This window comes from Protopterus annectens, chromosome 12.part0 (genome assembly GCF_019279795.1).
Source record: "Protopterus annectens isolate FY-2018-M chromosome 12.part0, PAN1.0, whole genome shotgun sequence".
In the NCBI taxonomy this organism is placed as follows: domain Eukaryota; kingdom Metazoa; phylum Chordata; order Ceratodontiformes; family Protopteridae; genus Protopterus; species Protopterus annectens.
In genome coordinates this window covers 1,099,247,080-1,099,261,381 of record NC_056746.1, presented here as the reverse complement: position 1 = coordinate 1,099,261,381, position 14,302 = coordinate 1,099,247,080, and the positions used below count along the sequence as shown (strand labels likewise).

At 42.9% G+C, this 14,302-nt stretch overlaps 1 protein-coding gene across 2 annotated transcripts in view; it reads right to left on the bottom strand.

Annotated features, from left to right (window-relative positions):
* Nucleotides 1-928: 928 nt before the first annotated feature.
* The window catches only part of AAR2 (AAR2 splicing factor), a 278,259-nt gene continuing 264,885 nt past the window's right edge, over nt 929-14,302 (bottom strand). For both annotated transcript variants that reach the window (XM_044090113.1, XM_044090112.1), the window contains exon 4: nt 929-2,146. In XM_044090113.1, the coding sequence (XP_043946048.1) occupies nt 1,979-2,146 (168 nt within the window). In that variant the 3' untranslated portion in view covers nt 929-1,978. The remainder of the gene's footprint in view (nt 2,147-14,302) is intronic.

Here is a 14,302-nt window from a genome sequence, read left to right as displayed (position 1 = left end):
TTTTTAAATGTATTATACAGGAACAAGGGTCATCTTGTCAACTTCAGCTGTGCAAGTTTTACCATAATTTCCAATGCTGGAAGTATTTTTCTTTACAGACTATTTCAATACATTGATTTAAATATATATGATAATCCTGGTCCCCAAGCCACTGTATAAGCTGCTTAGGAGAATTATGAAAAAAAAATGCTCACCGATTACTTACTGGGCTTATACATACATTTTTGTCCATACCTGTCAGATGTGCCTCATTATACATGTTTGTGTGTGTGTGTCTCTCTCTCTATATATATCTATCTATATATATATATATATATATATATATATATATGTGTGTATGTGTGTGTGTGTGTGTGTGTGTGTGCGTATACATGTTTGTGTACATGTGCGTGTGTGTATACACATGTGTGTAAGACTGACACTGCCGGGTGGCTAGCCCTTCTGTGGCTGTTCTACCATACCACACACACACACACACACACACACACCTATGGCCAATTTAGAGTGCCCAATCCACCTACTGCATGTCTTTGGAATGTGACAGGAAACCCACAGAAACGAGGACATGCAAACTCGACACAGAAAGCACCCCAGCCGAGAATCGAACCAAGGAACCTCTTCTGTGAGACAGCAGTGCTATCTGCTGCACGTGTGTGTATGTGTGTGTGTGTGTGTGTGTTGGATTATCATAGTGTTTTAAGTAGTCATTGAACAGCATGAAATGTTAGTTAAAACTGACTGAAAGAAAGCAGTGTTGTTTTTCTTTCGGCTTTTCCCAGTTAGGGGTTGCCACTCCGGTCCACTAATGATTGACAGTCCATTTTTATGGTGCCGAGGTGCCAGCCCAATGCCCAACCTTCAACGAAGGCACACCCATTCACGCATGTCTTTCGAACGCCACTCGACCGTGGGGAGGACATGCGGACTCCACACAGAAGACACTCCAGCCGAGAATCAAATGGGAGAACCTCTTGCTGTGAGGCGACAAGGCTACCACTGCATGTAAAATCAATGCAGTGACAGCAGCTTTGGAACAAAGACGCCTGCATGATGTAATATTTTAAGGACAAACGCCACATTGGGGGATACTGAGAGGATGAGTAAAAAAATAAAAATCACTTCAAGATGCTAGAACCCATGTAGTCAGATCCTGAAATTATGTATAAAAATATTTAAAAAAGCGTAAATAGTCCTAGAGTGGTGTTAAAATATAGGAAACATCAAAACATAATGAAATAAACATTTTTTTTTTAATATGCTGGTGCGGTTCTCCTTAAAACAAAATAATTAGAAATGCCACTACCTGTAAATATAGCCTAGGACAATTTCTTAAATATAGACAATACGACCAATCTTCTAAAAAGTGCATGCTGGTGGTAACTGTAAACCAAATAGCCAGTTTTGTAAATAAGCATTAGCTACGGCTAATGCACAGAACAGTATCTGGGGACTTTCAAATCGCCTTGCCTGTTTCATATCCTTGCAATTTAGCACTTAACCTAAAAGGCAGGTCGGACTGGTTCTGATTTAACTTTTGATTCAGAGGGTTCTCACTGTTTAAATATGCTTCATTGTAAAATTACGTTTTTGAACTGTTATTACGTAGCCAAACGTACTTTAAACTGGGACTTGAACCATCACACCCAGGCTATTCTATTATGTGTTGTGCACCTATGTTTAACTCGCCAATAGGTTCCAGACAACAGGTCCAAATTTTAATATTGTGTTATTGTAAGTAGAAATGTTGCTTACTAACCAGATACAAAGAAAACAAACTCAAGTTATCATCAGTAAAGTCAGCTCTTCCTAAACAAAATTAAGCACGTTCAATAAAACTGAATAATTTACACATTTCCAGCAAGGCACTATTCCCTCCCTTTTGTTTCTATTTACAAACGGTTCTAAGTACATGCACTTCACCAATTCAGTCTGGTAACAGTTTGCATATTTTAACACAGAAATAAAGAACTCTGTTTTCTCATTCCAATGTCGCTCCTTCCGGAAGCTCGACTACCACTGGAGCACAGTCCTCTACATCGGCTTCAAAATCCCACTTGAACTTCTTTGTTAAATAGGCTTTAAACTTCACTGCCTTTTTCCTCAGAGTTCCATCTGCCGTAGGGCTGCAAGCATACGAGAAAAACTCCTGAAAGTGAAAGCAAACAATGACATCATCCAATTAAAAATTAACACTTAAGCTGCATGCTTAACATTAATCATGAACAAAAATGAAATACAACATTAGCCTTCAGGTTTTCAAATGAGTGTAAATCTAAGTGACTAGATCGGGCCAATAAACAGTGAAACATGCACTCTAAGTAAAAACTATTTTTTTTGGGAAAACAGTTTAAGATACCTTATTTGACTTGTATTTAGAATTTGCTGAGGTACAGCATAAAGTTACAAATACAAACCTTCAAAGCAACACAACATGAACTGATTACAGACAGAATGCAACACACAATGAATATTAAAAGTTGTATAAAGCACCACTAAATATGAAGACAGACAATCTGTCAGTAATATTACTATGCAGTCTGTAACCTCCATACTGTGATGAATAAATGAAAGTTAAACACTTCTGCAACAACAGACCTGGTTATGCAGGTCCATCCTCATCAACAGCAGGACTCATGTTCCTAGGTCTTGGGTAGCTCAAAACCTGAAACTACAAGCTACTCACTTTTTTCCTAAAATGCCCTGCAAATATACCTTCCTCTCCAGATCTCAGTCATGGTGCACAACAGCAAATCACAGAAAGTACAGTTGCGTAAGTTAACTTACCATAACAGCAGATGTCTGAATGAGGTCACTGACACAGTAACCATAAAACAGTTGTGCATACTTGACCTGTTGTAGTAGTAACTCCTTGGTATTTTTCAGTGAGGAAATGCTTGCCTAGTTCAAACACCACAGGCTTTAATCGCATACTCTTGGCCCTGGGGGATGCCCTCCACTATGGCATTAGGGTAAAAGGATAGTTGGTGCATGCTATATTTTCAGGTCTTTCTTGCCCCCGAAATTTGGAGCCCATACTTTGTGCCTTAGACCAGAAGCACTAAACAAGCCCACCATCCACAGTAGGAAACGGTTAGTGACACCTGAAGGAAATGAGCACGCAAAGGGGAGGGGGATCTATAAAGAAGGAGAGAAAAGGGATGCCCACCCCAATTCCTAGCTGAAACAGAGGGGAAGGAGGGAGGGAAAGACCACTGCAGCAGTGAAGACAGTTGAACATCGGCATTTATGGTAAGTGCACACAACTGTACTATGTTCGTGTTTTACTGTTACAGTAATAACTCCTTAGTAGGATTCCCAAAACTGAAGAAATGGGTGGGAGGTGGATTGAAGCTAGCAGAAAGAAAGAAGCTCCTGTATGGCTAGAGAGGTGAAACCGGCTCTGGCTCCAGAAGATGCCAGGTTGTAATGTTTAGCAAAAGTATGGACAGATCACCATGTGGATGGTTCTAGAACATGTCTGGTGGGCAATCCTTTCATGAAAGCAGCACCAATGGCATTGGCTTTGGCTGTGTGAGTTCTAATCTGCAACTGCAGCTCCTTATTATAGTTTGTTAACAGATTTACCTGTCCAGGAAAGTAAATAATGTGGGAAGAAATAGCCAGGGAATTGTTATGGCTAGGCTTGTATAGGCCCTAGGGCTGATAGCCTAGTACCAACCTATGAACCTATGAACCAAAGACCACAAGAAGCTGGTATGAATTTCTGAAAGTTTTAGAGCTGTATAAATAATACCTGGGCTGCCTGTGAAAGTACAGTTGTGTACACTTACCATAAATGTAGACGTTCAAGTGTATTCACTGTTGCAGTCATTACATTTGGGTAATCTGCTGGCAGGTTGCCCTCAGTCGGCCTGAATTCCAAAGTCTTGGGTCCTGCGTCGGTTGCTGTCTTCTCTTCCATGACGTCTGGTCGTCAGGGGGTATAAAACAAGCAGCCGACACCATTTACTTTAGTTTTTCTTGCCCCAGATGTCAGGTGCCCCCAAAAAGGTAGCAAAAAAAAAATATATATATATATATATATATATATATATATATATATATATATATATATATATATATATATATAAACTATATATACATGCATCAATATAAACTTTACCTTCATCTACAAGCAAATACACCACATAGGTTGTAGAAGACAGAGAAGGAAAGATAAACTCCAGAATGAAAGGGGGATGGCGGGCAGGTAACCTGGACTGCAACAGGAATACACTCGAACATCTACATTTATGGTAAGTGTACACAACTGTACTATGTTCTTCATGTTTCACTGTTGCAGTCATTACATTTGGGTAGAATCCCAAAGCTATGGTTAGGAGGCTGGAGCTAAACAGCATTAGGTGTGGCTATAAGGCCCTGCAGAACTGCAGTGGCAAAGCCTGCCCTGGACTTAGAGTAGAGAGGCAAATGATCATGCTTTGTAAAGGTGTGAACAGAACTCCAAGTAGCAGCCTCTAGAATGTCTTAGGTTGGTACTCCTCTGAGAAAGGCTGCTGAAGTAGCTGCAGCTCTGGTGGAATGAGACCTAATGCCCTTGGGCACAGGTTTACCATGGTGTAAGTAGCAACGAATGCAGTGGCTTATCCACTTTGAAATAGTCTGCTTTGAAATAGCCTTTCCTTCTGATCCTGCAGCATATGTCACTAGTAATTGCTCAGTTCTTCTTAGAGCTTTAGTCCTGCTCAAGTAGAATCTTAGCTGTCTGTGTACGTCCAAGGAATGCAGAATTCTCTCCCCCTTGTTCTGCGGATTTGGATAAAAGGTTGGCAGATGAATAGTTTGGTTAACAGCCACAGTGGAAACCACCTTAGGCAAAAATGTTGGATTTGTCCTCAGAGACACCCTGTCTGGGTGAAATATGATAAAAGGCTCCACAGCCATGAGGGCCTGTAGCTCTGAGACTCTTCTTGCTGAAGTAATTGCAAGTAGCAGAGCTGTTTTCCATGATAAGAACTTTATATCAGCAGTAGCAGCTGGTTCAAATGGAGGCAGAGTGAGCTTTTCCAACACATAAGTGAGGTCCCATGCAGGAATTGGTGATCTTCCAGGAGGCCTTACATTTTTGACTCCTCTAAGATACTGCTTTAGTAAAGGATGAGAAAAGATTGGTGGCTCTGTATTGTAATGAGCCGAAATGGCAGAGGCATGGATTTTAATTGATGAGAAAGACAAGCCTTTGTCAAGCATCTCAGTCAAGTATTGTAATATCTGAGGAATATTTGGTTCTGCTGTATCAGTTTCTTGTGCTCGATTCCAAGCACAGAATCTCTTCCATTTATCAGCATAAGATTTTCTAGTACTAAGCCTTCTGGCTTCCAAAATGACATCCATCACAGCTTTACTGAGAGGTGTTGTCTGTATAACTACATGATCAGCCATGCTGTCAGTGTCTGGAGTTGATTGTGCAGGATCCGATTATTTTGCTGGGACAGTAGTTGAGGTCTTTGAGGTAAGGTCCAAGCTGGTATTGAGACAAGTTCCTTAGAATTGGGTAGCAGTACTGGCGGGGCCAGTCCGGGGCAATTAGTATCATCTTTGGTTTCTCGTGTCTGACTTTTAGGAGGACCTTGGGAAGAACAGGCAGAGGAGGAAAGGCGTAAACTGAAGGATAGGGCGTCCACTTTCCATGCTTGTCTGTGATAAGTCCTTGTGCAGAATCTTTTCAATTGATAATTTTGAGGAGAGGCAAATAGATCTATTTCTGGGCTTCCCCATTTCTTTATTATCATGCTGAAGACTTGTGGATCTAGTTTCCACTCATGAGGATCCATAAGGTTTCTGCTTAAATCATCTGCCAGAGTATTTTGGTTTCCTGGCAGGAATTGAGCTTGAAGATGTACTTGGTAAGTCAAAGCTGTGTCCCACGGTGCCATGGCTAATCTGCAAAGGGGGTATGAGTGCGTGCCCCCCTGCTTGTTTATATACCACATGACCGTGGTGTTGTCCGTCTTTATCAGTCGTTGTCCTGGATGAAGTAAGTTCTTGAAGGCAGTCAGGGCATTTTGAACAGCTAGCATCTCTTTCTGGTTGATATGTAGATGCATTTGTTTTGGGGTCCATATGCCCTGAATGCATCTTTCCACCATGTGGGCCCCCCAGGCATAATCTGATGCATCTGTTGTTAAGGTTTGGCTGGTAGGGGGGGTAGAGTGAAGGCCCGTCCCATGTTTTGGTGACATTCCTTTGCCCACCATAGAAACTCCTGTTCTAGGCATGGAATGAGAGGAATCATTGTTTCCAGACTGTGACAATGTTGACTCCATAAGCTTTTTAGCTACCATTGAAGTTTCCTCATATGCAGTCTTGCATATGGAATCAGTAGGATGCAGGATGCCATGAAGCCCAAAGCCTGCAGAATTTGTCTTGCAGATAACTGGGTTTTTGTTGCCATCAGTTTGAAGTAAGTAGTCAGTTGCCTTTGCTTGTCTGGCGTGACGTAAGCCATCTGGGCAGTTGTATTCAAGCTTGCACCCAGGAATGTTTATCTTTTGAGAGGGTACCAGTTGTGATTTCTTTTCTTTTATTGTGTACCCTAGGCATGTTAGAAGCCTTTTCACAAACGCCAGGTGTTGAAGAAAAATACCCTTGTTCTCTTCTTGAATGAGACAGTCGTCCAAGTAAGGATATAGTTGTATACTTCTTTGTCTGCAAAATGCAATTACTGGTGCCTGGCACTTTGTAAAGACCCTGGGTGCAGTAAATAAGCCAAAGGGCAGTGCAGAGAATTGGTAATGCATTAAGCCAGCCTTGAATCTAAGGTATCTTCTGCACGACTGCCTTATTGGGACATGCAGGTACGCCTCTTTTAGGTCTAATGTCACCAGCCAAGCATCCTTGCCCAGCATGGGCAGAAGCTGCTGTAAAGTCAGCATTTTGAATTTTGGAATGTCCAGGTATGTGTTCAAAAATCGATAAATCCAGTATTGGCAGTCAGGCCTTGTCCTTTATGGGTACCAAGAACAGACTTGAGTAAAAACCTTATCCTTTTTCGTGTTCTGGTACTGGCTGAATGGCCCCCATATATATGAGGGACGTAACCTGTTTCTGTGCCTCTGCCCATTGATTTTTTGGCAGATCTGGCCAACCGTTTGCCATTGGCAGAGTATAGAAATGGAATCTGTATCCCTGTGATACTATGTTTAGCACCCACTTGTCCTGGGTTATTAACTGCCAATTATGAGCAAAAAGTGCTAATTTTCCCCCAAGGGTGCTGTCAAAAGAGAAGTGCTTGGTGTAGGCAGAGGCAAGTCATTGGGTCTGTTTTCTGTAGGTTTGCGTTTTATCTCCTCCAGATTTGGAGGTAGAAGCACCCCATTGCTTTGACCTGTATGAATCCTGTGCCTGGTATCTGGAACCCTTAGGGCGTCTGGATTTGCCCCTTTGAGCTCTGTCTGACACAGGAAAGGACCAATTTTTTGTAGGCCAGTGTCTACTGAATCTTGGTGGCTGCACTTGTAAGAAGTCTTTTACAGTTTGCATAGACTTAGCTTTGTCTTCCATTTTCTTTAAAACCTCTTCTGTCTTAATCCCAAACAGAGTATCATGCTGTAAAGGTGCATCTAGTAATTTAGCTTCAACATGATCAGGCAAATTTTGTTCCTTTAGCCAGGCATGCCTCCTAATCACAGATCCAGTAACTGTGGCCCTGCAGGAAGCCTCTAAGGAATCAAAACCACATTGCAAAGTATGCTTTCCAACCTTTTCAGCTGCATGCCATAATTCCTGCAATTCTTTATTTTCTGCACATTCAGAAATCACCATCATTTTCTGTTTCAGCAATCCCATAACAAGTTGTTGATACTTGAACATATGAAACTGGCAGTTTAAGGCCCTAACTGCCAAGGTTGCAGATGTATAAACCTTTTACCTCCATCTATCCAGTGCCGTTGAATCTCTGTCAGAGGGGGTAGGATTTTTTGCTGTTGAGGCCTTAACTCCCTTTGGACCCTGTGAAATAATTTTAGGATCAGCAGCAGGGTTTCTAAATAAAAATTTGTGAGAGTCAGGAACCCTGTAATATCTGTCAGGCTTGCTGGGAGCCGGAGGTAAGGAGTCAGGGGTCAAGCTTGACTCCGAAAACACATCATCCACAATGTCTAAAACAGGGGGTATGGCTAAAGGCCTGTGCTGAGGGAGAAAAAGGAAATCTGAGCCTCTTTTTTGATTCTGAGAAATCTTGACTCTCCCAGTGAAAATGCTCCCTCAAAGTATGCAAAGTTTCTCCAAATGAATAATCCTCAGGAGGTGATGCAGATGGTATAGGCTCCTCTGCATCAGAATCCTCATAGGGAGGTATATATAAAATCAGAAGAGAAATCAGAAGAAATAGAAAGCTGATCTGAAGATTCATAATCAGTTTCTTGCCTAGGCCTCTTATCTGGAGGGGGATGGGAACCCCTGATCAAGATAATAAGGTCTTCAGCCATTTTGATCATCTGTTTTTTTAGGCAGAGAGGCCTGTGCACGTGGCTCATGCATCGGTTTTTTAGTTTTAGAAGTGGCTTTTGTCTTTGGTTTTGCAGCTGTCGTCGGTTTGATATAAAAATGTTGAGGCCTGAATACACCCTCAGAAGCCGGTGCCTGCTCAGCAGCTCCGGACCCATCCGTGGGAGATACATCCGTGGGTCCAATACAGAATCTTGCGGCGTGCCGGACTCCACATGGGTGTCGGTAGGGGCCTACGACTCGAAAGTAGTGGGTATCAGGGGCTGCGAAAGCGCCTCACTGAGTACCGGCGAACGGCTTCGGAGAAGCTTTGTCGGTTTTGGACCTCGACTTTCTCGCTCTGTCCTTTTCTTTGCGTTTTTTTATGTACTCCGGTAGTCGGATTGCTATCCGACGACATTTCTGGGTAGTTAAATCTGTTTCCAAAATACTTTGAGGCAAAAATATACCGACATTTAATAGTGCGCTGGTTAAATCTAGCACAAAACTGACAGCCAGGCACATTGTGATCAGGGCCTAGGCAAGGAATAAGTATAAATTGAAATCCTTAGGAGGTATTTGCTTCCCACAAGTAATACAATTATTAACTTTTTCTGATATTGGTATGGCGCAAGAAAAAAGTTTCCCCAACGGGGTACTTAGCTTTAGTGAAGACTTCGGTTCTGAAACTCAACCGACCGGCACTTGCGAAATGCTTCTGCTTCGGGCTCAGCGCGGCAAGAAAGACTTAAGAAAATGGCATCGGCTGCTTGTTTTATACCCCTGACAACCTGAAGTCATGGAAGAGGAGACAGCAACCGATGCAGGACCCAAGACTTTGGAATTCAGGCCGACTGAGGGCAACCTGCCAGCAAATTACCCAAATGTAATGACTGCAATAGTGAAAGACGAAGATCATCTAGAGAGTGTAAAATTTTTTCTCCTGGATTTTGAAGATTTGGAAAGAAGGTAGGTTGATTGGTCTAATTTAAGGAGGCCTCAGCAACCACATACAGCATAAAGGGGGAGTTGGTCCTCAGGGAAACTGTCCAAATGAAATCTTTGGAAGGGCGCTTTACATGTTAGAGCCTGCAGTTTTCTTCAGACTGATGTGATAGCCAATCATAATGCAGTTTTTCAAAATATGAATTTGATACCTGCTGATGCGACTGGCTCAGAAGGGGGGTAGAGTGAACTTCACCAGAACAAAATTGAAGTCCTAGGATGGGACACAGGCTTCCCTAGATGGCTTAAGGTGGATGATACATTTGAAGAACTCCTTTGTCACAAGTTGAGAAAACAAGAGGGGGACTGCATAGGCAGGCTGAGAAGGCAGAGACATGGATTTTGATGGACAAGTACAACAGACCTTTTGAGAAAAGTTCTGCTGGGTAGCTAAGAACCAAGAGTAGATTTACAAGTAAAGGCTGATGGCCCCTGTTCAGGCACCAAATTGTAAATCTTTTCCATTTAGAAATACAAGATTTTCTAGGGCTGGGCTTTCTTGTCTCTTTTAAAAGTACATATGACATCCTTGTTGAATAACTCACCCTGAGGGAGAAGGATCATATCATCCAAGCTGCCAAATTCACAGTGGTTAGGTTGGGGTGAATGGCATTTCCTCTGCTATGGATCAAAGAGGTCCACCACCTGAGGAAGCAGCCACAGTCCTCATGTGCTCATGCTCTACAATAGGGGAAACCAAGGCTGCCTTGGCCAAAAGGGTGCTATGAAGATCACCCTCAGCACTTGCATCCTGATCTTGATTAGTAACCTGGGGATGAGAGGAATGAGAGAACTGTCCATGGGAAGAAGGCATCCATCCTCCAGGTCTAATTGTCTTTAGTCTTTGCACAATACTTTGATAGCTGTCTGTTTTGTTCCAAGGCAAAATTTCTACTTCTGGCACATAAAACCAACTTGTGATCTTGGTGAAAACCGACTCTGTTTCCATCCATTAGTAAGGGTCTAAAGCAGGCCTGCTCAGATGGGTCTGCCAGATTGTTCTTCCCTGAAAGGCATTGTGCTATAAGGTGCAATCCAATACTTTGTGCAGCTTCTCATAGCTGCATGGCTAGGTAGCAAAATTGTAGGACTGGGTACCTCCATGTTTATGTGCCACATGGCTGTACTTTTAATTCTTTAAAAGTGTTCCTGGTTTCCACAACTGCTTGAATGTCGTCATGCACCTGTAAACTGCCATAATCTCCTTTACATCAATGTGCTTTCGGTGTAGTGCTGTGTCCCAATGTATTGAAGTCCAACTGAGTGAGCGTCCCAGGCTAGATCTGAAATCTGTGGTCACAATCTGGCACTGGGAGGGAATAGGCCTCTATCCACCACGATGGCTCTTTTTTAGGCATTGGGGAACCTTTACTTTGATGATGATGATACCACACATTCTTATAGGTTCATTGTAGAATTGCCACCCTTCGTTGTAGCTGAAATCAGACCAAAGCCACACCCTTCACACCTTCCCTAAAAGTCCATCTCCTGCTGACTCCCCGCCCACTTTCTTGCCCATTTTATGACATCATATTCATGTCAGGAGGAGGAGGGACATCCCATTTACCTTCTTTGCAGTGTTTTTTTTTTTTTTTTTGAACACAAAAGCAGAGCATAACAAATTTGCTGATTTAAGAAACTGAGATAGTCTATTTTATGAAACAGAATACCGGAGTTTGTGCAGTGTTTTCCAGACTGCTGGACAATCTGTTTGATTTCCAGATAGTCCAGGAAAAAAATGGCTAGGTGGCAACCCTAGTTTATAGGCATGTACTAGACTAATAATCACTGGTGCCTTTTTAAGCCTAACCATGCATCCCAAAGTTCTAATATGGTCTGCTACCCTTGGTAGTGTAAGCAAGGGCTTGGGAGATAAACATTTACAAGCAGGGGCCTTGAATTTGAACCATATACAGGCTGCCTGTGTCCACTAGGGACACAGGTGCCAAACTAGTGGTAAATTTCCGATTTCCCATCCAGTTGTCCAAGTTACACTTGAAATGGGTTAGAGAATAACTCTACCTCACATGGATGGGAGCCTGTTTGAGAGCAGTATTAGTCTTTGGGACACAACTCTTTCTCAGGAGGTCCTATTTACATCACAAATAAAGTTTAAAACTATAAAACAGTTAATTTTGCTATGGTTTGTTTTGCTGATATGAAGAAGGTCCATCAGAGTGGGGTCCAAAGATGCCTTGTATGCCAGGCACAGATCTCCCCTCAACAGTCTGTAGAAGACAGAAAACAAGGATATGGCTTTGAGAAAATCTGTATAGGACATGTTACGTATACCTTATATTCTGTCAGTGAGGAACGTCTGTGGATGTTCCAATTGTTGGATGTGCCTGTTTACCAAAGGGGGCATAGTACTCAATAATAGGTCTGATGAGTGCTAAATACAAGAGTACAATGACCTCCTTGGACCTAGATGTCATACCTTTGTTTATAAGCTGCACAATGTAGAATGATTTCCTCACTACCACATACATAAGATGGTTGAAGGGTAGATTACTGTCTATGTGTGTCCCGAAGTCCCTGACTACTGGGCCGATCTTAGGGGTGTGTTGCCAATATGGCAGTTACCAGGGGTGACTGACCTCCCAAAGGATACTTTAATGCATTTCTTTGCATTTAGCTTTAGTCCATGGGTCTGACAGTAGTTACTTGTCTGTTTCAACCCTTTAGGTAGCATTGTATTTCCCTCAAGTGCAACTTGGTAAGAGGAATCAGCAGACTGCAAGATGCCATGAATCCAAGAGCCCTGAGCATCGCTCTGGTCATCACAGATTCCTGCTAGTGGAGGTTTCTGAAGAATGTGGTTAGAAAGAGGACCTTTTTTGGGGGGAGGAAGCCCATTTGTTTTCTTTTGTCTAGCAATTCCCCTAAGAATATCAATATTTGAGACGAGGTTAAATTGGACTTTTATCGAACCAGGAAGAATCTTAGATCTTGGATTAGGCAGTTGTCTAGAAAGGGACAGATCTGCACTCCCTTTGTCCTGCAATGCACCACTACTAAAGCCAGACATTTTGTACATACCCTGGTGGTAGCAGACAAGCCAAAGGGCAGTGCAGTGAACTGGAAGTGTTTCTCACATGCCTTAACATGGAGGTACCTCTTGTACCACTTTGCTATTGAGATGTGAAGGTAGGCATCTTTAGATTTAAGATGACTACATATTCTTGGAGGAAAGCACTAGCAGGAGTTTCAAGAGGGTGGGCATTTTGAATTTGGGGACTACCAGAAACTGGTATAGTTTTTGTAAGTCTAGGATAGGTCTCTAGGTTCTTCCTTTTCTTTGTACTAAGAGCAGCCTCTAGTATCCTTTTCTATTTTCCCTTGGTGAACTGGTTCTATGGAGACCTGCTGAAGAAAATTTTGATTTGAGCCTCAGCCCTCTAAGATTTGTCCTTTTGCGGTAGATGGTGTCTAGTATGGAACTGGAGTATCAGCAAACTGCAGCCTGTAACCTTCTGTTGCAATTTCAAGAATGCATTGATCGTGAGCAATGTTCACCCACTTTTCCAAGAAAAGAGATAGCATTCCTACTAGGTGTGTGTGTGTGTGTGTGGGGGTGGGGGGGTGGGGTGGGGGGGTTTGTTGGGTGGGACTTGAAGATGGCCCAGCTGACTTACAGCTGTTCCCTGCTGGACCTGTGGGTTAGCAGTCCATTAGATCTTGGTCCCTAGTCAGCTTGCCTGGCCCTCCTCCCTTTCTGTCTGGCAGTAGGAGGCATGAAAGGACCACAGCTTGGTAGGGTAATTTCTACTTAACAAGGGGAGGTGTATCTGCAAAAAGTCCTTGACAGTCTGAAGAGACTTAGCCATATCCTCCACTTTTAAATAGCTTGGAACTTGAGTCCAAACAGAAAGTTCCTGTCTAAAGGTGCATCCAGGATTTCTGATTTTAATTGCTCTGGAAGAGCAGACACTCTTAGCCAGGTATGTCTCCTAATAACTGGTCCTGAGGTTGCTGACCTGCTAGAGGCATTCAAACCATCAAAGCCATAATGCAAGGAATGTTTAGCTGCCTGGAACAAGAGTTCAACAGTTTTAACAATTCCTTCTGTAAAACTCTATCTTCTATCTGCCCTATTTTTTCTTTCATTTGGTCCAGGAGGGTTTCCTGGTATTTGTCCATATGAAACTGTCAATTCAGAGTCCTCATGGCTAGTGTAGTACAACAGTCTACTTTCTAGCCAAATATATCCAGGATGTGATCTAGCCTCTTTCTCATTAGGCAAGAGGTTTCTTGAGGAACTGCCTTTGGCTACCTTGGAACCTTAGAAGACCATATCATGGGCCACAATAGGGCTCTTGAAAAGATGTTTATGAGAATCCATAACCCTAAAAAAATGGTCTGGCTTCCTGGGAGCAATTATTTGGGAGTCAGGCTGCTGGGAAGAGTTAGAAATAGCAATCACCATCTCTAAGATTGGAAGAATGGCTAGAGGTTTGTGCTCAGAAAGTCAAAGAAATTCTCCAACTCTCTTCTTAGACTGGCGAAGGGGAGGGTCTCTCTACAGGTAAAATCCTCAGGTGGTAAAGCTCAGACAAGGTTATGCTTGCTCATAAGAATCAGAAGACTCCTTGTAGGCGGGGACTGTCCCTCATTCTTTTCCAGGAGAAGATCATGCAAGCAGGGTTCCTATTAGGGCTGAACTGCCTGGATCTCATGAAATCCAGGAGATCCTCAGCCAGCCTGACAAGATCCTGTGGGTAGGCTTGGTGTGACTGGGACCCAGAAGGCCGGGCTGAGGCAAGCTGTAAACAGCCGTCTTCTGTTTGACCTTGGGTCAGAACTTAGGTTGGGTGTTTGATGTCACTGGGCCAGGCCATGGACTGGCAGT